The sequence below is a fragment of the Myodes glareolus genome, chromosome 4 (assembly GCF_982192425.1).
Source record: "Myodes glareolus chromosome 4, mMyoGla1.1, whole genome shotgun sequence".
NCBI lineage: Eukaryota > Metazoa > Chordata > Mammalia > Rodentia > Cricetidae > Myodes > Myodes glareolus.
In genome coordinates, this window is record NC_142029.1 from 10,082,347 (window position 1) to 10,107,238 (window position 24,892).

Below are 24,892 nucleotides of genomic sequence, written 5' to 3' on the forward strand. Positions count from 1 at the left end.
CCTGTGCCTCCCCGCAGCCCTTGCGGCTCCTGCTTCTCCCAGCAGCCACCTGGGCAGAGGAGCTTCAGTCCCCATCCCAGCAATCGGGAGGCAGAGGGAGGGAGATCTGTGAGTTTGAGGATAGCCAGGGCTACACAGAGAAACCTCAAAAACACAAACAAACCAAAAACCAACCAAACAAAAAAGATCTGTCACCCTGTCTCCACCTTCCCCATCCAAGGATGAGCTGAGGCGACACCGTGATCCTCAGCCTTCCTTGCATCTGTCCAATAGTGCAAATGCCATCATTTGGCTTTTGAGTGCGTTGTGTTGACTCTCCCCTCACATCTCATGACTTTGTTCCACGGATAGAATCCTCCCATACTGTCCCTACTATCCCAGTCTTTAGCGCCACAGCTGCTGTTGCTTTACATTGTATTCATTTTTCCCCCTTAAAGCCAGGAGCGGTGGCATCTGCTTTTAATCTCAGCACTTGGGTGGCAGAGGCAGGAGGATCTCTGTTAGTTCGAAGCCAGCCTGATCTACATATTGAGTTCCAGCACAGTCAGAGCGACCTGTTTAAAAAAAAAAAATTAGATGCGGTGGTGTGGGGGGGGAGCCGGAGGAGGGGAGGGAGAGGCAACTGTGGTTGGTATGTAAAATGAAAAAAAAAAACCTTTCAAATAAAAAATAGATTGATTTATTCTATGCAGATATGTGTTGTTCATGCATGTGTGTCTGGCACCATCTGTGTAGCTGGAACAAGAGTTGCAGATCGTTGGCAACCACCATGGGAGTGCTGAGAACCGAACCTGTGTCCTTAAAGGCAATAAATGTTGCTAACAGCTGAGCCATCTCTCCAGCCTCTCATTATGCATTTTATTTGACTCACTTAGCTTTTCATTTACAAAGTTTCTAATTTTTGCTTGTCGTTTTCTTTGTTCTTGAGACTGGATCTCACTAGCCTGGAATTAGTATATATGGTTGAGGATGACCTTAGACTCCCTGATCCCCTTGTCTCTACTTCCCAAGTGTCGAATTATAGGCGTGTGCCGTCATGTCAACTGAGTTTGGACTCAGTTTTGAATCCGTGGCTTGATCTAGTCAGTTCCCCTCTCAGCAGCAAAGCACACTTTCCAAATCTCTTCCTTAGGCAGGTCCTCCTGCTCTGGATCCACTGTGAGCAGCCCCATTTCCCCAGCCACTCCCTACCATCCCCCTCGCCAGGTGTAGACGGCTGGGGTTAGCCCCTGTGCTGAGTTACTCCAATTAGCCAATCAACCGGCCCCAAACTAACCTCACCTGGAAGTCCTCCCTACCCGCTTTTCTAGCTCTCTCTGTGCAGCCTTGCCTAGCAAATTTCTCTCGCTTCTTGCTGTTTCTGGCTGTTTAGCCGCCGGACTAAGTCACTGTGGTTCTGCCGCAGAATCCCAAGGGTCTCCAGGAGGCGTGAGGTGCTGGGCTTCCTAGTTCAGATATGAGGCTGCCACCGGTAACCTGAATTATTTTCAAGTCTTTGGTGTTGGATTCAGACTTAGTCCACAAGGGGGCGCTACAGCTCCATGTCGGACACAGGCCTGGCGTAATGGTGTCTGGGCAGGCTTTTCATTGAGTTTTGCTCCTTCCGTGGGCTCCTTTCTTGGAAATCAAGCCTAACGCGGCTATGAAAATGTCAAGAGCATGATCGTAGGCCTAAGTGTGTCCCTCTGGCTTGGGATGAGCCATCTTCCCTGTGGTTTCCTGTTTCTTCACATGTGATCTCGATATAGTGAAAAAAAACTGATCCTGTTTTTATTCTTGTTACTAAATTTTCTTCATTGGCAATTTCATACATGTACACAAAATGCATCCTGGTTACCTATTCAATCATATTTTTTATTTTTAATTTATTATTACTGTTGGTTTTTAAAGTATTGTTTTTGTCAGGTTTAGGGGAACACGCCTTTAATCCCAGTACTTGTATTGCTTCTGCAGGCAAGACAGATCTCTATGAATTTTAGGGTAGCCAAGGCTACATGGTGAGACCTTGTCTCAAACTCCAGAAACCCTGCCCCTGAAAAAGAAAATCATTTATTTTCATTGTATGTGTATGAGGGTTTTGCCTGCATGTATGTAAGTGTACCACATGTAGAACTGGAGTTACAGACACTTGGGTACTGAGAACCCATCCCAGGTTCTCTGGAAGTGCAGCCAGTGCACTCAGTCATGGAGCCTTGGAGCCTGACTGGTGTTCTCCGGGCTGTGGGTTACTTACCGCCCTGACTGCTGGCTATCTCTGGGCTAATAACCGATCCATCTCAAAGGCTGCAAGCGGCCCTTGGTCTCAAGAGCAACTCATGGTTCACTGAAACAGCGACTGGGACCCAGGAATGGCTAAGGGGGACATGGCAGGCTCAACCATTTCTCTGTCTACTTCTTTCGTGGGTGGGGAGTTTGCCTCCACGCATATCTGTATGGCACCTGCTCGCAGAGGGCAGGAGGAGGCATCGGATCCTCTGGAATCAGAGTTATCACTACAATCTGACCCTTTGTCTAGGACAACCAGCCTCCTTATTAAATAAAGTCACATTCCAGGTCAGACAGACACAGTTAGATCAACTTCCCCCTACTCTCCATGTAAGTGAGTGCCTTTTGCCCTGAGATGCTCCCCTCTTCTTGCTCTGGCCATGGCAGATCTGGAAAGTATCTGGGGATTTAAGCCAAGTCATTTGGAGAGCATCACACAGTCGAGTGCCTGTCTGGTATTTAAATATATGTGTATATGTACACACACACACACACACACACACACACACACATATATATATATATATAAATTTTGAAATATAATCTCTCTTTGCAGCCCTAGCTATCCTGGAACTTGCTAGGTAGATGACACTGGTCTTGAACTCACAGAGAGCCACCTGTCTCTGCTTTCCAGGTCTGACCTGTTTGCCTTGCATATTTGCAAGAGGGAAATAATAGTCCTGGAACTAGCTCTTGTAGCCCAGGCTGACCTTGAACTCACAGAGTTCCTCCTGCCTCTGCCTCCCGCTTGCTGGGATTAAAGGCATGTGCCACCACCGCCCAGTACCTTTTTTTAAACGGCAGTCTCTGTGTGGCACTGGGGACCTTGGTCATACTGTCAGTTCTCCACCTCCCTAAGTCACCAAAAATGCATTTTTAAAATTTAAAAAGCTATAAAAGTAGAAAAAAAAGCTTTAGAATATTTTCTTTTTATCCTTTCTCCTTCCCTCCCTCCTCCCTCCCTCCCTTCCCTTCTGTTTTGAGGCATGATCACATGTAGCTCAGGTTAGCCTTAAATGTGCTATGTAGCCAAGGATAACCTTGGGCTCCTAAATCTCCTGCCTCCCCCTCCAAAGTGCTGGGATTACAGGCATACGCACTGCTCCCAGCTTTTCATTTCATTTTTCTTCCTTCCCACAGAACAAACCATACCACCCTACCTTTGAGTTTGGGGAAATGAGTCACTCAGGGTTTTTTTTTTTTTCTCTCTTTTCTTTTTACTTCTTCCTTTTGTTAAGAAGCCTCACACGGGTAAGGGAAGAGCCCTGGTATGCCACAGGAAGTCACAGACCCTTCAGAGTACCTGAGCTGCTTCAGGGATCCTGGTGTTGCCTCGCAGACCGTCTCCAGCACCACATTCAAAAGACAAGGTAAGTGGAGAGGGACATTTGTGGGCTCTGTGCTATATTATTGCAGGTGTACGGGGCAGCATGAACAGGTACCTGTTCCAGCCCAGCATCCAGGTGCTTGTTTATTTTTTAAGATTTATTTTATATGTAAGAGTGTTTTGCCTGCCTATGTGTAAGTGCCCCATAGGTGTGCCTGTGCCTATGGAAGTCATAAGATGAGGGCTTTGGATCTCCTGGAACTGGAGTTATAGCTGACTGTGAATCACCTCGTGGATGCTAGAAATTGAACCCCGGTCCTCTGCAAGAGCAGCAAGTGATCTTAGCCACTGAGCCATTCCTCCAACCCCACACGCAGGCTTCTGTTTTTGTTGGTGCTCGCTGGCCTATATCCTGGAGTATTCACACTTTCTACCTGATTGCGTGTCTCCCAAGGCTTCCTTAGCCAAGGCATTCGCGTAGACTCGGCTCTGCCCCCAAACCCAAAACTTTCCCTAGGATTGCTAACTTTACTGCTTCTACTAACAAGTCTTTCAAGTCAAGCAATGCCACGCACGTGGGAATTATAGAACTGTAAGCATATTTATTTTTATGTATTACTTTTCTTTTAAGATATATTTGAGGGCTGGGGAGACGGCTCAGTGGTTCAGAGCACACACTGCTCTTCCTGAGGTCCTGAGTTCAATTCCTACCACTCACATGAGGTGGCTCACAACTGCCTGTAACACCAGCTCCAGGGGAATCTCACGCCTCTGACCTCTGTGGGCACCAGCATTCATGTGCACATACCCACATACACGTAACTAAAAGAAATGATAAAAAAATTAAAAAGAGATTATTTGATTACATTTACTTATGTATTGTGTGTATATATGTGTGCATATGCTTGCCAGGGTGCTTGTGTGGAGCTCAGAGAATGATCTGCTACAGAGGTCTGTTTTCTTCTACCTTGTGGAACCAGGAGATTAGACTCAGACTTGATGGCAAGTGTCTACATTTGCTGAGCCATCAGTTCTGCCTCACTTGTCTGTGAGAGTCTGATATAGTGTAGGCTGGCCCCAAACTCACTGTGTGGTCGAGGCTGGCCCCAAGCTCACTGTGTGGTCGAGGCTGGGCCCCAGACTCACTGTGTGGCCGAGGCTGGGCCCCAGACTCACTGTGTGGCCGAGGCTGGGCCCCAGACTCACTGTGTGGCCGAGGCTGGGCCCCAGACTCACTGTGTGGCCGAGGCTGGGCCCCAGACTCACTGTGTGGCCGAGGCTGGGCCCCAGACTCACTGTGTGGCTGAGGCTGGCCTTGAACTTCTGGTCTTCCTGCCCCTACCTCTCAAGTGCTGGCAGGAGCCACTGTGCTGGGCTGACCTTTTTTGTTTGCTCTTCCGAGACCATCCCCGTTCCTGTGTTGTTTCTCCCTTCCATTTTTACTAGTGAAACGCTGTTAGTCATTGGCAGACTTCTCTCAGGAGACCCTGTCATGCGTCAAGTCTTCAATGTGCCTTTCCAAGAAAAACAAATGAACAAAATCTCTGTTGAGAAACACCAGGGCAGGGGCTAGGGAGGTGGTTCAGTGGGCACAAGGCCCCGAGTTCAGATCTCCAGCAGGTAAGCAAAAGCCAGGTGTGGTGGTGCGTGCCTGTAGCCCTAACCTTGCAGGGTGGAGATGGGCGCATCCTGGGGGCTCCTTGGCCAGCCTTGTCTACCCAGAACAAAGAGCTTCAGGTTCAGAGATGAGACCTCTCAAAAAGAGGAGGTGGAAGGCAACAGAGAAAGACCCTCTGGCCCCATAAATGCAGGCACAGATGACTGCATATGTCCACAAATGTGTACACATATGTTTACATGGCACACAGACATATACATAGGAGCACTATAGGATTCAGGCATGTAGTAGTGGAGACATGGGAGAGATTAGATGTGAATTCCTGAACAAAATGAGAAGGATTTAGTAGGAACTGCCAGGGTGCCATAGAGACAGAGATCAGGGAGTGGGGGGTGGTCCTGGGTCAGAGAACTGCTTCTTCCCGCCTGCTCAGGTGAGTATTTTGTGTGAATAACTGCAAAAAATGGTTTAATTTCTGTATCCACCAATTTACTTATTCATGTTTATGCTTTGTTTGCTTATTTGAAAGGGTTTCGTCTGTGTAACCCTGGCTGTCCTGGTACTCTGTAGACCAGGCTGGCCTCAAACTCAGAGACCTGCCTGCCTCTGCCTCCTGAGTGATGGGATTAAAGATGTGTGTCATCATCTCTGGCTATTTTTTTTTCTGGCTATTTTTTTTAACTTAAAAAATGACATTGTGTGTGTGTGTGTGTGTGTGTGTTACACGTACTACATTGCCAGGGTGAAGGTCAGGTGACAGCTGTGGTTCTTGGTCCCTGCCTTCTGTCCTGCGGGTCCAAGGACTTGAACCCAGGTTGACATGCAGGATAACAACTAACCCAATGACTATTTTATCTGCCCTTGTTATTTTTAAAATTTGTTTTAATTTCATTTATTTAATTTGATGTGTATGGATGCTTTGCCTGCTTTTATGTCTGGGCAGCATATTTGTGTCTGCTGCCCAAAGAGGTCAGAAGAGAGCATCAGGTCCCCTGGAGCTGAGTTACAGATGGTTGTGAGCTGCTGTGTAGGAGCTGGGAATCGAACCTGGGTCTTCCAGAAGAGCAGCCAGAATTCTTAACCACTAAGTCACCTCTCCAGCCCCTTTAGCTCCTTGTTTGTTTGTTTTTTTGAGACAAGGTCTATTTATCTAGCCCTAGCTGGCCTAGAACCCTCTATGTATACAAGGTTGATCTCAAATTCACAGAGTTCTAACTGTTTCTACCTCCTGAGTGCTGGAATTAAAAGCAAGTGTCACCACGCCCTGCTTTCTTTAATTCTTTAATATTTATTGTGTATGTGGGGGGGGCACATATATGCCAGAAGACAGCTCTCTTGAGAGTCAGGTGTCTCTTTCACCTCAGTGGCAAGTGCCTTTACCTGCTGGGACATTCCACTGGCCAGAGAACATTTTAAACTGTCCCACATTGAGGGAGGTCCAATCCTCACCTATCCCTGCGGGAAATGAGCTTCCCAGCAGAGAGAGAGAAGTCTAGAATGTGAACGCTTCTGGCTGACTCCCAAGGTGGAGGTGATTTTCCCTGTCACCTCCCTTGCAGTCCCTTCTGGACACGGTGTACAGTTTGGAGCAGCGTCATGTACAGCTGTTCCTAGCATTATGCAATCTTTTGATTTCTTTTCATTCTTCCAGGCATATCATTTGTTCTTTTCATTGGCTTCTTCTGCTTGTACCTGGAGCCCATAGATCCCGAAAATGAACCCCACGGATGTAGCAGACACCACCCAGGACGAAAATGCGTACAATAGTTACTACGTCTATGAAAACATGCCCAAACCTTGCACCAAGGAGGGTATCAAGGCCTTTGGGGAGCTCTTCCTGCCTCCTCTTTATTCCTTGGTCTTTCTGTTGGGTCTGTTTGGAAACTCCATTGTAGTTCTGGTGTTGTTCAAGTACAAGAGACTCAAGTCCATGACCGACGTGTACCTGCTGAACCTCGCCATCTCAGATCTGCTGTTTGTTCTTTCGCTCCCGTTCTGGGCCTACTACGCCGCTGACCAGTGGGTTTTTGGATTGGGTCTGTGCAAGATTGTTTCATGGATGTACCTGGTGGGCTTTTACAGCGGTATCTTCTTCATCATGCTCATGAGCATCGATAGATACCTGGCCATCGTGCACGCGGTGTTTTCCTTGAAAGCGAGGACTCTGACCTATGGGGTCATCACCAGCTTGGTCACGTGGTCAGTGGCTGTGTTCGCCTCCCTTCCGGGCCTCTTGTTCAGCACTTGCTACACAGAGCGCAGTCGCACGTACTGCAAGACCAAGTACTCAGTCAACTCGACGACCTGGAAGGTTCTCAGCTCCCTGGAGATCAACATCCTGGGGCTGGTCATCCCGCTGGGGATCATGCTGTTCTGTTATTCCCTGATCATTCGGACCCTGCAGCACTGCAAGAATGAGAAGAAGAGCAGGGCAGTCAGGATGATCTTTGCTGTGGTGGTCCTCTTTCTCGGCTTCTGGACTCCGTACAACGTGGTGCTTTTCCTGGAGACCCTGGTGGAGCTTGAGGTCCTTCAGAACTGCACTTTGCAGAGGTACCTAGACTACGCCATCCAGACCACAGAGTCCCTGGCCTTCATCCACTGCTGCCTCAACCCCGTCATTTACTTCTTTCTCGGGGAGAAATTCCGCAAGTACATCGTCCAGCTCTTCCGAACGTGCCGGGGTCCTCTTGTGCTCTGTCAATACTGCGACTTCCTTCAGATCTACTCAGCCGACACCCCCAGCTCCTCGTACACGCAGTCCACCGTGGATCATGACCTCCGGGATGCTTTGTAACCACGCGAACGGGGTAGCATGGCATTAACAAAGCTCTCCACAGCCAGCGCTAGCCCACCTTGTTTTCAGTAAGACACCCTGAGCTGGTGTCTGCGGAAAGCCAACAAGCAAAACTCATGGAGACCTGGCTTCTCACTCTGCAGGTGGCTCTTCCTCTTTCCTTGGAGAAGTGCAGTCCGAAATGTGTTTAGCTGGACTGAGTTTGTTCACACACAAGGTCTGCCTACAGGGAGAGGGGAACCTGGGGAGGCCTGTCCAGTCTCAGTGGGCTTGTAGATTGTGCTGAAGGACACCGCCCTCTTCCCAGCCTCCCCCGGGGACTCTCCAGAGAGATCCAGAGCCCTGATGGGTGGAGGAAATCACTCTTTCGCCGTGGAAATGAGCCTTTGAATGAATCTCCAGTCTTTGTGGAACTGTCTTGACAACTTTGGCCTGCTGTTGTCCTGGTGTTCTTCCAGTTGTTCTCCATGAAGACAGACGTAGAGAGAAATAAGGATCTTAGGTCTTGGTTCTTTTGCTATAGAGGGTTGTTCATTGATGCCTGGCTACGCATGAAGGTGATGAGTCATTCAGATGATCCTGCCTCCACTTGAAACAGGCATTTAGAACGTACCTGTTAAAATTCACATGCAGCTTGGCTTGCATATCTATATGTTTTTGTTTTTTCAAGACAGGGTTTCTCTGTGTATCTTTGGCTGACTTCAGACTCAGAGATTTGCCTGCCTCTGCCTCCTGAGTGCTAGGATTAAAGGCGTTTGCCACCACGCCTGGCACTGATATATGATTTAATCATATCAGGTGGTTATTAAAATTGTAGAAGAAATGAATCAGGGTAGAGGGGTGAAACACCCTTGTAATCTTAGCTGCTTTGTGGCTGAGACCAAGGGATCTCAGATTCAAGGATTACCTGGATAATACCAAAACCAAACCCAAGCAAAACCCCAATGTTTAGCTCTGAAGGGCTTTTGTGAGTACCCTGAATTCATCTCTCTCTCTCTTTTTAATGTGAGCATGGTGGCAAGTGTTTTTTATCCCAGCAATTGGGAGGCAGAGGCAGGAGGATCTCCAAGTTTGAGGACAGCCTGGTATATGAATTTAGTTCCAAGATAGCCAAGACTACACGGGGAAACCCTGTTTTGAAAAACAAAAACATTAACAAAAACAAGAAACTATGAGCTGTATGGGCCAGGTGGTGGTAGCGCACACCTTTAATCCCAGCACTTGGGAGACAGAGGCTGGTGGATCTCTGTGAATGTGAACCCAGCCTGGTTTACAGAGTGAGTTCCAGGCCAGTCAGAGCTACATAGTGACACTTTGTATTAACAAAGAAGGAAGGAAGGAAGGAAAGAAGGAATAAGGAAGGAAGGAAGAAAGATGGTATATTAATAAAGTATGACAATATCTCTTTAATCATTTTAAAGTGTGTCATGTCATCTATTGAGATAAGGATAAAAAAGTCATTATTAAGCTGGGAGGTGGTGGCGCATGCCTTTAATCCCAACACACAAGAGGGAGAGGCAGGCTCATCTTTGAGTTCGAGGCCAGCTTGGTCTACAAGAGCTAATTCCCAGGGCAGGCTCCAAAGCTACAGAAAAACCCTGTCTCAAAAAAACAAAAAACAAAAAAGTCATTACTGGTGGGTGTTAAAATAGCTATTAAATTATAAAGTTGTGCCGGGTGGTGGTGGCACATGCCTTTAATCCCAGATCTCAGGAGGCAAAGGCAGGCGAGCTCCAAGTTCGAGTCCAGCCTGGTTTACAGAGTGAATTCCAGGACAGCCGGAGTTAGAACAGTTACTCTTATAATATTTTAATAATTTATCATGTTATATCATTAAGATAATTTGCTAGGTTTGTTTTTACTCAAGTAATTTAAAGTCTTCCCAGGTACTTTACATGTATGGTGTTTGCCTGCTTGTATATCTGTGTACCACATGTGTAGCTGGTGCCTGCAGAGGCCAGAAAAGGGTGTTGAATCCCCTGGAACTGGAGTTACAGATGTTTGTGAGCTGTCCTGTAGATGCTGGGAATTGAACTCAGGACCTCTGGAAGAGCAGGCAGTGCTCTTAACTGCTGAGCCATCTCTCCAGTCCCTTGCTTTGTTTTTGAGACAGCCTCACTGTTAGCATAACCTGCCCTAAGATTCAGTGTGTAGCCAAGCTGGCTCTGACTTTTCCCAGTCGTCATGTGCTGGGGTTATAGATGTGAACCTCACATCCAGCTCCATAGTTTAACTGCTCAGAATTGAGCAAAAACTCCAATAGTTTGTGAGAGCAGATCCCTCCCAAAATAAGAGCCAATCTGGAGAGATGCCGGGTGAAAATGCTTCTGTTAAGTGTGCGCATTGTAGCACTTGTTGCCTTTATAAAGAACGCATTTCTAGAAGTTTATTTTCTGAAGAGTGGCTTCAAGAGGAAAATTTTAGAAATTTATGGAAAACAAAATAAAGTTGCGTATTCAGCTGTGCTAAGCCTTCATTCCTGACCGTGTCTCTGTGTGCTCTTCTGGTGTGGGTGGGAGTTGGAGTTCTTGGCCCACCTGAGGTTTAGCCAGGTGCTGTAAATCCAAGAGAAGAATGGATGAGTTAACTGTTAAATTCTCCATGTGGGGGCTGGCAAGATGGCGCAACTGGCAAAAGTGCTTGGCACTAAGCTTGTGACCTGAGTTTAATCTCCGGAATCCACATGGTGGAAAGAAGAACTGATTCCCAAAAGGTGTTCTCCAACATCCTTATCTGTGCCATGGCACAAGTGTGTACATGTGTGCATGCACACACACACACACACGAGAGAGAGAGAGAGAGAGACAGACAGACAGAGATAGAGAGACAGACAGAGATAGAGACAAAGAGAAATGGAAAGCTAAGAGCCCAATTGTGTTGTGCACTGGGAGGTGAGGGCACATAGAGGTTGGAGCGGCTCCTAACTTTATGTGTATATAGGTGTGAAATTTTGCTTTTTCCCTCTAGAAAATGACATGCAGCAATCAGCCCTTGCCTCCTCAGATATGATTCATTACACACCGTAGTCATATGTTGGATTCTCACACTATACCCCATAAACATGTCCATACATCCTGCACCTATCTAAAAGATAACAGGAGAAGGGTATACATAGGCTTTGTTCAGATTTTTTTTTTCCTTTTGTTTTTTTTTTCTCGGCAAGGGCTCTCTATGTAGCCCTGGCTATCCTGGAACTCCCTCTGTAGACCAGGCTGGCCTCAAATTCAGAGATCCGCCTGCCTCTGCCTCCCAAGTGCTGGGATTAAAGGTGTGCGCCGCCCCCGCCTGGGTTAGGAACGTTGACTTGCTGTGTGGTGCTAGCGCACGTCTTTAATCCCAGCAGAGGCAGGCGGATCTCTGAGTTCAAGGACAACCTGGTCTACAAATCTAGTTCCAGGACACCCAGGGCTACACAGAGAAGTCAAGTCTAAAACAACACCAACAAAAACAAACAAAAAGAGAAACCTTTGGCCCTAAGGTGGCTATCAGGTGGTAAAACGCTTGCGGCGCACAAAGACCCGAGTGCCGACTCTCCCCAGAACTCTGACAGTTTTTAAGAAGCCAGGCATGGTGGCGTGTACTTGTCATCCCAAAGTGGTGGCAGCAGGGACTGCAGGAGACTTGCTGCCCAGCCAGTCTAGCAGGATCTGCAAGCCCCAGGGCCAGGGGGAGACCCCATCTCACACACAAAAAAAAAACACACACACAAAAAACGTGGAGAGCCATTCATGAAGACACCTGACACTGCCCACTGCATCCACACACGTGTGCACACATCTGCTACACACCCACCTTCACAACGCACGCACACACACACAATGAAAATTTGCACCTAGTGTGGCAGGCTCCCCTTACTCCGTGGGGGAGCCTGAGCATGCTGCTGCTTTCTCCTTAGCCTCAGTTTCCCCATCTGGGCTATGAAATGTATTTTTTTTTTTCCAAGACAAGTTTTCTTTATATAGCTCTGGCTATCCTGGTACTCCCTCTTGTAGACCAGGCTGGCCTCAGACTCACAGAGATCCGCCTGCCTCTGCCTCCCGAATGCTGGGATTAAACGCATGTGCCACCACTGCCTTGTCCGTGAAATGTATTTCTAGATGATTGAAAGAAATCGGTAAGAGGACTCATGTCAAGCATGTTCCAACCTTGTACAGAGGGTGTGGGAGTTTCTCAGCCGGAGGCTGCCTCCTATTTCCTGGCAGTGCCTTGCTCATTTTAGCGTCGTGACACAGAAGTGTGGTGACTGGTAAAGGCTCTGCTGCCTGTTCTCAGCACACATAAGACTGAGCAACGCTGCATTGTGGTCCATGGCTTCCTTTCTTCTACCATGCTGGGGTCTCCTCCTGTCTCTACTCACAAAGGAGGCAGCTGTGTGGAGTTACTGGCAAGTTACTGTCCTGCAGTGGCCTCAAAGACGGGATAGCAGCCTGTCCACTCCACCCCTGTCCACCTCGTCCACTCCACCCCCATCCACTTCACCCCTGCCCACTCCAGACCCCACCTCTCCATCCCTGTCCACTCCACTCCTGCCCACTCCACCCTGTCCATTCCACCCCTGTCCACTCCACCCCTGTCCTCTCCAGCCCTGTTTACTCCACTCCCATACACCCCACCCACGTTCATGTCACCCCTATCCACCCCGTCCACTCCACCCCGTCTACTCCACTCCTGTCCACTCCACTCCTGCCCACTCAATCCCCGTCCACTCCACCCCTGTTCATTCCACTCCAGCTCAGGACAGAAGCATTTCCTCTACTACTTATTAGGAGATTGACAGCTGACAGCTCAGCCACTATTTCTTCAGGAATCTTCTGGGGACAGTTTGTATCAGTGACCGCATTATGAATGGAGGCAGGCGTTTTCTCCTCACCCAGCAATTTTTGAGCTCCCTTAAGTTTATCTGAGGCTGCTGTCGTACCCCATCGTGGTGAGCCTTTCTTTCTTTCTTTGGTTTATTTTATTTTATGTTTTTGGTTTTTCAAGACTGGGTTTCTCTGTAGCTTTGGAGCTGTCCTGGAACTAGCTCTTGTAGACCAGGCTGGCCCCGAACTAACAGAGATCCACCTGCCTCTGTCTCCTGAGTGCTGGGATTAAAGGTGTGCGCCACCACCACCCGGCCATGGTGAACCTTTCTTACTGCCCAAACTGGTACCACTCATGCCCATACAGGTGTTTCTGAGAGGGGTGCGTGTGGTTCCCTGCGCGCTGCTTTCAGAGTCTCAGGCTGTTTCCAGGGAAGGGAAGGCCGCACACGACAACACCAAGCGTCACCTGGTCCTTGCACCAGGGCATCCTTCCTTCCTTCATCGTTCCCTGAGCATCTGCCACACTTGATCCTGGCCCTTGCACTCTTCAGGATCCTGGTGACCTGCCTAAGCCCTGAGGTATTTTTTTCATGACTGTTTGCCATCTGACAGACTCTGCCGTCCGATGCAGCTTGCCGGCGACTGCTCATTCTGCAATCTTCCCTCAGCAAAATGAACCCCTTTTTGTATTCACAGCACTTCATTTTTTTAAAATTACATTTATTATAATTTAGCGGGCGTGGCAGCACACACTTGCCACAGTGCACACAACGGTCTGAGGGTGACTTGCAGGCATCCCATCTCTCCTCCCTCTGCCTGGGTCCCGGGATAGAACTCAGGCCTAGCCGTGTCCCCGACCCGCAACAGTTTACTGCTTAAAGGTTTCTGACAGTTTCAGATTCCCCCTTCAGAGCCCCAGAAATCCACCAAGTACTTTCACAAGCTGAGACTCATTTCAGACTTTCAAAAAGGAGATATGGTCACTTTAATGATTTCCAGAATTGAGGTTCAGGGGCCTGGGGATGTAGCTTAGCTGGCAGGGTCTTGACTGGCACAAGTGAAGCCCTGGGTTTACTACATAAAAGGGGCACGGGGGCACAGCCTGTGAGGTACAACACTGGGGAGGTGGAGGCAGGGGAATCAGTGTAAAACAATAAGACAAAAACTTCAGTTACATTTACTTGTTGCTGTTGTGTGTGTGTCTGTCAGTCTGTGCATGGCATGTGTGTGGAATTCAGAGGACAATTTGCAGAAGTCCGTTCTCTGTTTCTACCATGTCCCAAGTATCAACTTCAGGTCATCAGGTTTGGCAGCACCTTTACCAAGAGAGCCATCTCGCTGGCCCAGTGGTCAGGAGTTCAAGTTCATAGGCACCTACAACAACACTGAGTTCAAGGCCAGCCTGGGCTACTTGAGATGACAGAAATTAAACAAACAAACAAACAAACAAATAAATTGAGGATCAGGGAAACAACATTGTAACCGTGTATTTAACTCCACCGGCAGTAGCCACCACGTCCAGGTGTAGTGAAATGGGTGAACGAGACACTCGCTGGTTGTTTTCCACTTCGTGAATGCGCTTCCTCTGTCTGCCTGAGGCCTCTGCTCTAGTAAGTCCAGTTTCGCTTTAAGTATACAGAGACGCGGACCTCTAGTTCCAAAATCCCCCAAGTGTGTTTCTAATAAAACTTTATGTGACTGGGTTCAAAGACTGACCTAGTTGTTCCAGAAGCAGAGGCGGATTTTGGGTAAAAAAGTTACTTCATCGAGACTTTTGGTATGAGCAGAAGTGTGAGAGCTGAGAGTCTGTAGTTTCACCTCTGGGAAATTGTAAAACAACATCAAGAAGAATAATTTTAAAAAGCCATAAACTCCCGATTTTTATTTTTTGAGACAGCGTCTCACTAATGGATAAGGCTAGCCTTGAACTCAAGACCCTGCTACCCCAGCCTCCCACATGCTGAGATTACAGGTGCCATCCACCACGCCTGATTAATAAGGGCCAAACTTATTTTATTTGTTGAAGTAAGGATCTCATGCCTATAGACAGACCCTCTATCCTGAGCTGCACCCTCACGTGGCTCAGAAGACACGAAAGGAAACGGAGTGCACGCGTCTTTGCATAACCATATGTCCGCATGAAATCATAAAACAGGAAAAATAACCTGTGTGGGGGAAAAAACTTCTAGCAGTGCTCAATAGAATTTTGCTGCATTTCATTGCATACAGGAGATGTGAGTATACACATTCGCCAACATTCTTACATCACACACTCAAAATAGGCGTGCTGGAGTTAGGATGGCGGTGTACACCTGCAAACCCATTAGTTAGGAGCTAGAGGCAGGGACGTCAGGGGTTCAAGGTCATCCTCGTCTATATAATTTGTTTGAGGGCAGCCTCAGCTTTATGGAAACCCATATCACTCCCCCTCCCCACAAAAGATAAAAAGATAAAAAACCAGGGCTGGGGAGATGACTCAGTGGGTGAAGGTACTAGCTGCCAAGCACGCTGACTTGTGTTCAAGCCCTGGTACCCATGAAGTAGGAGAGTTGTCTTCTGACCTCCACCTTGGCACCATGGCACATGGCTTCACACACACACACACTCACAATTAAGAAATAAAAATGTAAAACAAAAACAAGGGTGTATGCTTTGGTGTGAATATTAGCAACAAAAGTAAATAGCATTTCAGAAAAAAACAAGCTGCAGAGCTAAGGAAGGAGAAGCAGAGCTTCCTCAAGCAGGAAGTGGCTGCCACCCGAGACCCTGAGGTTCCTGAGGAACTTTGGAATTGGAGGCTTGGGCAGGTCCATGGCCGCCTCTCTGCTGAAGAACTAACTCTGTGAGACCCAGGCCTCTTACAATGGGGAATAAACACAAACTCACACTTAATACACACAAACTCAAACCTGTAAAGTAGCACAGGCTGCAGGCTGCAGGTTGAAAGAGATTTAGGCTGTGCTTCTCCAGACAGGAATTTCCGTGTATTTAGGTCTGAACATGAAATGCTCCCTGTAGGCACTGAACACCTGTTCCCTGGTGGTGCTGTTTGAGAAATGGTACTTTTAGACAGGGCCTCACTGTATACCTCTGACTGTCCTGGAGCCCTTTAGGTAGACCAGGTCTTGAAATCATAGAGATTTACCTGCCTCTGCCTTCTGAACGCTGAGATTAAGGACAGATTAAGATGTGATCCCATTCTGCCTGCCTAAGCCATGGCAGCGTCTGTGGGAGGTGGAATCTGGTTTGAGGAAGTGGATCAATGGAGTGGGGTTTTAACCCAGGCCGGGCTCTCTCTGCATCCTGTGTACCTAAGAGGAGAAGATGAGGCTCCAGCTGCAGTTAACCACAACCATGGAGTCACCTGCTGCCCTGTCTCCTGCCAAGAGGGCTCTAGACATTTAGTTCTCGAGCCAAAATAAATTCTTCCTGTGTTGAGTTGCTTTTCTTTCCCACTGAATTTCCTTGTAGTTCTGGGAATCAAACCTAAGGCCATTTGCACGCTAGACCCGCACGCTACCTCCTGACGTCTCCAGCTGCAAGCTGTGCCTTTTTGTCACCGAGGGAAAAATAACTATTGCACAGTCTAAAGAATTTCCAGGCTGCTCCTCAGGGGATCGGAGGAAGATAGAAAAGTTAACTCAGGCCAGGTGGGCGGTGGTAGCGCATGCCATTAATCCCAGCACTCGGCAGGCAGAGGCAGGCGGTTCTCTATGAGTTTGAGGCTAGCTTGGTCTACAGAGCAATTTCTAGGACAGGCACCAAAGCTACACAAAGAAACCCTGTCTCAAAAACCAAAAAGAAAAAAAGAAAGGAAAAGTTAACACAGAAAGGGGGAAGACACAGAGCCAGGATCTCCTCTGTGGCTGGCTCTGGACAACAGAGGGGATCCCATCTCCACACAAGGTCTCTGGTCCCTTGTGTGCCCATGTCAGCAAAACCCTTCCCAGTTAGTAGCCAGCAGTTTTGTTTTGTTTGGAGACAGTCTCTCCGGCTGTCCTGTCACTATGTAGAGCAGAACGGCACTGAACTCAGAGGTCTTCCTGCTTCTGCCTCCCAAGTGCTGAGATTAAAGGCGTGTGCTCCCTTGCCCAGCTGTTTTATTTATTTATTTATTTTTACCTTTTTTTTATTTTTTGTATTTTTATAATTTACTAGTTCACACAGTTGGTATAAAATCAGGAAACGCAAGCAAAAAAAAAAAAAGAAAGAAAAAAAAGAAAGGTCTTAGCATCAGAAGGGCACCGTATATACATCTATAGTTGATGGTCAATACAAGTCACTGCCAGACAGTCCTTGGAGGCACAGAACACTCTAGACCCAGCAAGCCAGGGAACTCACAGTCCCAGGGGTCTAGACGCTTGTCCTGACACTCCGACCATGAGAAAACTGTGGGAGTGACGGAGGCTTTGAGATTTATTTATTGTAGTAACAACAACAGCCTAGCTAGGTACGAAAGCGGTTACGAACCATTTATATCACACATATTTATTCAGGTCTCCATTCTACTTTATGTTCTCAGACTGTTAATCGAGTTTCCAGTGAGTGGTTTAAGTGATTAGTAATAACGAGGAATGGTAAATCTATAGTGCCATTTCACAGACTTCTCGTTGAAAGGTGTGGCCCTGGTACTCTGCCTACAAGGACGAGTGCCCCAGAGCCACCAGGATGTTTTTGCAGAGGGCTCTGGTCAGGGCGTTTCGTCTGTGAGTGCTTAGGGCTCCACACAGCGATTCGGGCAGTGGATGTTCCTGAGAAATGCACCAGGTCACCCACAGCGTGAAGGCCTTTGGCCATTGGGAGCTTGTCCCCACACTTTGGTTATCCTGTGAGGCTGAGTGCGAGGGAGGTATCTGACTTTAGATGAAAGGGGCCACATGGGAGATTTTTATGTGTGAGCAAAACAAAAGACGAAAACAAAAACAAAAACAAAATCAAAGATACCGAATTTGATTATAGTGTTAAGATGTAAAGTTCTTTAAGATTCAACACGAAGCTGACGGTCAACATAAAAAGCAAACAATCCTATGTACACATATGTAAAACGTGTTATAAATAGGTTTTATAAACCACAGGTATTATATACACCTTCAATTGATATCTATCCCCACTCAACCATGTTCTGTTTGGTTTAACTTGAGTTGGGGTTTGGGGCTAGCTCTTTTTGGTTTGTTGGGTTCGTTTTCTAGTTTCTTTCCTCACTCCCAGTGTACCCTAGACGTCAGAGCCCAGACGGATGGTGCATTGGGCGCCTCATTCACGTTTCCGTAGGATCACGTAGACGATGCCACTGAGGAGGGCTGGGGAAAGGCCACCCAGGCCAGGATGTAGGCGAAGCCATAGGAGTACTCCGTGTCGGCTTGCCACTCTCTGTGCTGTGCCTCACTGTGTCGATGGCCGCTGCACTCATCACGCAAAGACCAGCAAGGATTTGAAAGAATCTGGTGATGTAAAAGCGGCTGCGTTTGGTGAGGGTGAAGAGCTGGCAGAAGAACAGGAACGGAGACAGGACGCTGAAGATGACAGACAGGACCATGGTGGCCTGGACAGACTGCAGCCAGTCGCTCGCTGATGATGAGGAGCAATGTTGGACAGCTCCAGAGAAGGTCGTGATACAATTCTGCCAGAGATCAGTGGTGTATCCATTGCCCACGAGCCATTGGCTGGGAACAGCCACACTAGCAAGGCGACATGGAGGAACAGGATCCCCAACAACAGCAGGAGCATGGTGACCGGGAGCTGGGCTCGGGCTCGGTGGAGCGGTGCTTGCAGTTCAAAGGGACAGCTGTCTCAGAGCAGTGTGACCTCAGGCACAAACTCTGGTGCCACCTCTGAGTTGCTGGCATCCCCAAAGGACTGCTGTGCTGTGGGGTTGTGCGTGCCTGTTTTTTTTTTTTTTAATTTTAAAAATTTTTCTTGATTTTTTTTAAATTAAAAAACATTTAAACCTCCTGCCTCAGCCCCCCAAGAGCAGGCACTACAGGCATACAAGGAGTAGCTGTGTGAGAAACAGAGGAGCTATCTCTTTAGGAGCTAGAAGAGGGTGTGTGTGCCTACTGTGAAGTTTTCTGGCTAGGACACTGTATTGGTTACTTTTCTTTTGCTGGGTCAAAATAACCGACACAAACGAGGGAGGGTTTATAGTCACTCACAGTCTGAGGGTACAGTCCACCATGGCGGGGGAGGCACCATGGCGGGAACACGAGGGAGCTGGTCGCAGGCATCTGCAGTCAGGAACCAGGGATGAACGCTGAGTCCTTCTTATCCAGTCTGAAACTCCAGCCCGTGAGATGGTACAGCCCACACTCAGGGTGAGGGGTCTTCCTTCCTCAGATAAACCCCCTGAAAACACCCTCACAGACACACCCAGAGTTGTATTTCCATGGTGACCCTAAATTTAGGCAAATTTTTAACAATGCAGATTCACCATCCCTGGCAGGTTGCCAATGATGCAGTTCGTCCAATTCAGAGGCCACTGAGAAGTTGCCGTGGAGGGGAAGAGAGGGCGAATGAGAAGGAGAACGGGAAGGAGAGAGATGTTAACAAATACAAGGGAATCTGGCCTGCAAAAGAAGCATCTAACCCAAAGCTCAGCCCGAGGAAGAAGCAGCAATAGACAGGATCAGCAATTAGCACGTGAGTTCACGCGGCCAAAATAGTGTGGGAAACGTGGTATGTGGGGAGGCTGCTGACTTGGGCTGAGGAAAACACCCGTTAAGAATGAGCAGAAGAGAGAGAACAGCTGCTGCTGGCAGGAGGGCGGTTCCCACCCAAAGGTGTGACTGGAGACCTGTGGGTATCAGTGCCAAACTGCTGTCTACAGCTGAACTCAGTTTCTCTTTTGTGCCTCCAGTCCTTCTGAAGGTGGGAACTTGATCCTCTAAAGTCCTTGTGGTTTTGAAAGGGTGACTTTGACTTTTGTCATTTGTTGATGTCACCATCTGCTGAGTTCCTGAATAGATCCACTCTCAAAGGCGGGCCTTCCCCAGGTCCATTATGGGCATGTGCCTGTGTGCGCCTAGGCATGCGGACGATGGAGGACAGCCTAGGGCTTCATCCATCTTTGCTGTTGTTTATTGAGACAGTCCTGGGGCTCACCAAGCAGGCTGGTTGGCTGGAGAGTCCCCGGGATTCACCTGTCTCTGGTTCCCCATTACTGGGGATAAGGGGCCAGGCTACCATGTCTGGCTTTTTTTATTTTCTGGGGATGAAACTCAGATTCTATGGCTTGCATGCCGAGCACTTCACCAACTGAGCCATCTCTGCAGCCCACAGGGCCACATCTTACTCAGATCTTTTGCAGTCTTGAGACCTAGGAAATGTTTAGATTTCTCCTGGCCTACCCTGTGGCTTCAGACGATGTCATGGGGCTGGCCACTCAAGGTTTTCTCCTTGCTGTGTTCTAGGTGGGGTGGGAAGCCTCCCTCCTCTCTCCATTCTGTGCCTCGTCCACTTGAACCTGAAGGTGGCCCTGGTCCATCCACAAAGTCAACTTGCATTGACTACTTCTGAGCCAACACCGTGAGGGGAGCTCTGGGGTCCTGTTCCCTTTCAAGCTTGACCCTGAGGGTGGTGGCTCAGAGACCTGCTTGCTCAGACTCTAAGATGCTGTTCTGTGTCCTCCCACATGAAGAGTCTCACTCCAGAGGGTAAGATGGCTGTGGGGTGCCTAGTGATGTTCCTGGCCCCTGGCTCTGTGTGTTCATGTGCATAATGCAGATGTAAGTGTGGAAGCTGGTATTCCTTAGGTCAGCCATCCTTCTTTTAAGAATTAATTCTCTCTGTTCTTCCATTTTTAAAAATATTTTTTTTTAGTGGGGTTGGAGACGTGGTTCAGGATTTAAGAGTACTTTCTGTTCTTGCAGAAGATCCAGGTTTGGTTCCCAACAAGCACAAAGTGCAGGGGTTCACAACTGCCTGTAACTCCAGTCCTCTCTGGCCTCTTTGGGCACCTGCATTCAGATGTACACACACACACACACACACACACACACACACACACACACACACACACATAATTTAAAATAAAAAGTTTTAAAAGTTTTTAAAATAAATCAAGTGTGTGTGTATGTGCACACACACACAAGTGTACCAAGGCACACACATGTAAAGGTCAGAGGACAAACTGCTAGAGTTGATTCTCTCCTTCCACCACGCATGTCCCAGAGAACAACCTCAGGTTGTCAGGCCTGGTAGCAAGTGTCTTTGCCTGCTGAGCCACCTCACTGGCCTTGTTCTTTGAGACAAGGTCTCTCACTGGGCCAGAACTTTCTGAAGAAGCTGGGTTGGCCAGTCTGTGGGCTCCATGTAATGGTCTGTCCTGTCCCTTTAAGAGACAAGCCCTGCCCACTCCCCCCTCCTTCTGCAGAGGCAAGTGGATCTTCCTTCTGCTTCCAGCCTGAGCTCCCTTCTTTTCCATCTCTCCCCTGAAGAGGTAGCTTCCCCCCTCCCCTTCTTTCCCCTCCCCTCCCCTCCCCTCCTCTCCTCTTCTCTCTTCTATCCTCCAGCTCTCTCTCTCTCTCTCTCTCTCTCTCTCTCTCTCTCTCTCTGTCTGTCTCTCCTTGTCCCCCTTCTCCCTCCCTCTCCCCTTTTCCCTTCCCTTCCTTAACCCACTAAATAAATACTCACTTTCTCTGCATGGTGTGCCTATCCATCTCTGTCTCTCACCTGCAGTGACTCTTTGTGGGACCTGCTGACGCGCCAAGGTCTCTTATCTGCCATACAGCTCCCTGCCTGGGACCCGCTGCCTCTCACAGCCCACTGCCTGCTGCCACCCCTTGGGGACCTGCAGCATTTTATTTTTACCTTTATACCCCAGAGATCTGCCTGTCTGTCTCCCCGCTGCTAGGATTGCAAGCAGGTGCCACCACACTCTAGCTGTCGCTTCCTTCTGTCTCCTCTCTTCCCCTCTCTGACCTTAGAAGCCTTCTGCCTCCCAAGGGCTCATCCTGAGGACCTGGACTGAGAAGGGCACACATGTATCATTTTAGGAACACAGATGGAACATCTGTAGCTTGAAAATGACTAGAAGTGAGGAGGTAAAAGTGTGCAAAGAAGACGAAAGGATGGCCAAACAATCTAAACGGTGGGACCTCCTCTCCAGACTGAGGTAGCAGGCTGGGAATGTAGCTTGTTGGTACAGTGCTTGCCTAACATGCATGAGACCCTGGAATTTTCCACACAAGTGATGCCTGATGGTCCACACTTACTATCCTAGGACTTTGGAGGTAGAGACAGAACCAGAAATTCAAGGTCATCCTTGGCTACATGGTGGGTTTAAGGCCAGCCTGGGCTGCATGAAACACTGTCGCAAACACACACAGACACAAACACACACAACACAGAAGAAAGGGGGAGCAAAATCGGTATCGCCGATCAGTGCTACTGAGTTTGTCAGGGCTGGAGTGGATGATGTCCGCTATGTCAAGGCTTCTGTGGTCTTACAGGTTAGAAGGCCCAGTGTGGGTGAGGGTTTCTGGAACTCAAAGCAGCTGCTCCACATCTGAGTCACAGTACAGCAGCAGAGTGTGTAGGATGACCCTGTCTCTCATGAACTGAATTGTTTGGAACACGCAGACAGTCTAGCCAGAGGAAACAACAGGAAAGCAAGCAAGTCCTCTTTGGGAAGGGTTAAAAATGGCTTTTTCTTTTAAATGAAATCTTGTATCATGCAAGAGGATGACACTAGGGTGCCAGACACACCTGAAGGTGTGGTGGCATCACGGGGCCCCAAGCCCTCGGGGTGGTGCAGGCCTTGGTTGAGGGCCTACTGTCAGCTAGATGTGCTCTGCCAGGTGCCATGGATATAGGAACTGACCATCATGTGAGGTTTAATCCTCTTGCCTCAGCCTCCCCAGCGGTTGGATCACAGGTGTGAGCCATCTACACACAGTTCTATTCATTTGTTTCTGAGGCAAGATTTCGCGATGTAGCCCAGGATGACCTTGAACTTTTTTTTAAAATTCTTTTTTTTTTTTTTTAGACAGGGTTTCTCTGTGTAACTTTGGAGCGTGTCCTGGGACTTGCTCTGTAGACCAGGCTGGCCTCAAACTCTTGGAAATCCACCTGCCTCTGCCTCCTGAGTGCTGGGATTAAAGGCCTGTGTCACCACCTAAAGATGACCCTGAACTTCTGAGCTTCTGCTTTACTTCCCAAGTGCCGGAAACAGAAGTGTGTACCATCAAAACAGACTCCTGAGGAACGACCCAGTAGCAGTCCTTCGGCTGCTACTCCTTGGGCCATTGCATGATTCTAAAGCCCACGGGAAAGGTGACAGGATAGATGTAACGAAACCTCCACAAAGTCTCTTTGCTTAGCAAAATTCAAAGCAAAGAGGAAACAGCCGGGATAGACAACACCGCCTGTCAGAACCCTGAGTGAAAGATTTCACCAAGAGATAAGAAACAAAGAAACCCAGCTTGGCGCTTCTCACGCCTGTGTGGGGCTGGCAGGCACGTTCCTAACTTGCACTCAGGTTCCTACCGCCTCCCATCGGGTTAGTTCACCAGGGGCCAAGACAAGCTGAGATGGCCCAAGGAATCCTCGCCGTAAAACACAGGCCAAGGGAACCTAGTGTGGATCAAGCCCTGTGCTTTGCCAATGGGGAGGGACCAAACAGGAACAGGATTCATTTCAGATCAGCGTCTCAACCTTCCACTGAGATGGATAGACAGGTACAAAATGATTGCAACTCAATATTCTTTTTTTCTTCTTTTTTTTATTTTTTGAGACAGGGTTTCTCTGTTGTTTTTGGTGCCTGTCCTGGAACTAGCTCTTGTAGACCAGGCTGGCCTCGAACTCACAAAGATTCGCCTGCCTCTGCCTCCCGAGTGCTGGGATTAAAGGCGTGCGCCACCACCGCCAGGCTGCAACTCAAAATTCTTAACAGTTTTTAAAAATAACCACTATTGCCGGGTGTAGTGGTACAGGCCTTTAATCCCAGCACTCTGGGTTAGGGTTAGAAGCAGAGGCAGGCAGATCTCTGTGAGTTCCAGGACAGCTGGGGCTAAGTAGAGAAACCCTGTCTCCAAATAAGGAAGAAAGAAAGAAGAGAAAAAACGAGCCCTCTTGGGCTGGCCGTTTTATCTGTTCCATGTAGCTCCTTTGGTAGACAGTTTGCCTAGCGCATAAACCCTGGGTTTGATTCCCAGCATAAAACCAACCATGGTAGTTCAGACTTGTAATTCAGGCTCTTGGGAGGTAGTGGCAGGGGGATCAGAAGTTTAATGTCATCTTCAGCTACATAGTGAACTTGAGGCCAGCCTGGGCTCCATGAGACCCTGTCTCAAAGACAAGAGAGGAGTAGTTGCCTTGTGCCTCTTCCAGCTTACTGCAGTGTCTTGCTACATAGCAACAGACACCATCAAAGCAGCAGGTTGAGGGTGACACATGCCCAGTGGGCAGGAAGTCACTGTACCGGAGCCAGAAAGTCACTCTTGCTGCTTGAGAGCAGGAGCACAGTGGTTTCAAGGAACCAGAACCCCAAAGAGGGACACACTGTAGCCCCTGAGACCAATCCTGGGCCTGGAGCCTTTTCCATAGGCTATGTCCACCATGGCCCCAGGTCACGGTTCGAGGGCTCTCTGGATGCTGCCATTCCCCCAACCTCCAGTTCTTGGCTCATACCATGCCTCATCACAGTCAGGCACCCTATTGCTGAACTGAATACTTGGGCAGAGGACACGATGGGAAGAATCAAGAAACGTGTGTGATGTTTAACTTTGTCAACTAGACACAATGTAGATTCACTTGGGAGAAGAGAGCCTTAGGTTGGAGCAGTTGACTGCAACGGGTTGGCCTTTGGGCACGTCTGTGGTGGACCATCTTAATTCATTGATGTGGGAAGACCCAGCCCACCGTGGGCGGCACCATTCCCTGGGCAAGGATCTCAGACAGCCCAATGTGGCCAAACTGAGCTAAGCATAAGCGAACCAGCAGGGGCTCACATACCCGTCTCCCTCTGCTGTTTTTTGACTGCGGGGTCTATGGCTAGCTTCAAGATCTATCCTGCCACTTCTGCTACCCTGCAGTAGCAGAACTGGGAGCTGAAACACACCTTTTCTCTTCTAAGCTGCACTTGC

The 24,892-nt window shown here is 48.5% G+C and overlaps 1 protein-coding gene and 1 pseudogene across 1 annotated transcript; one reads left to right on the top strand and one right to left on the bottom strand.

The window, feature by feature from the left end:
• The first annotated feature begins 3,490 nt into the window (after window positions 1-3,490).
• Window positions 3,491-10,490, top strand: Ccr4 (C-C motif chemokine receptor 4). Its single transcript, XM_048423501.3, has 2 exons — window positions 3,491-3,635; window positions 6,862-10,490. Exon 2 carries the CDS (start codon window positions 6,925-6,927, stop codon window positions 8,005-8,007), a length of 1,083 nt encoding a protein of 360 aa, XP_048279458.3. The 5' UTR covers window positions 3,491-3,635; window positions 6,862-6,924; the 3' UTR covers window positions 8,008-10,490.
• A 7,575-nt stretch (window positions 10,491-18,065) lies between these two features.
• LOC125393726 (peripheral myelin protein 22 pseudogene) lies at window positions 18,066-18,539 on the bottom strand (annotated as a pseudogene).
• Between the last annotated feature and the right edge of the window lie 6,353 nt (window positions 18,540-24,892).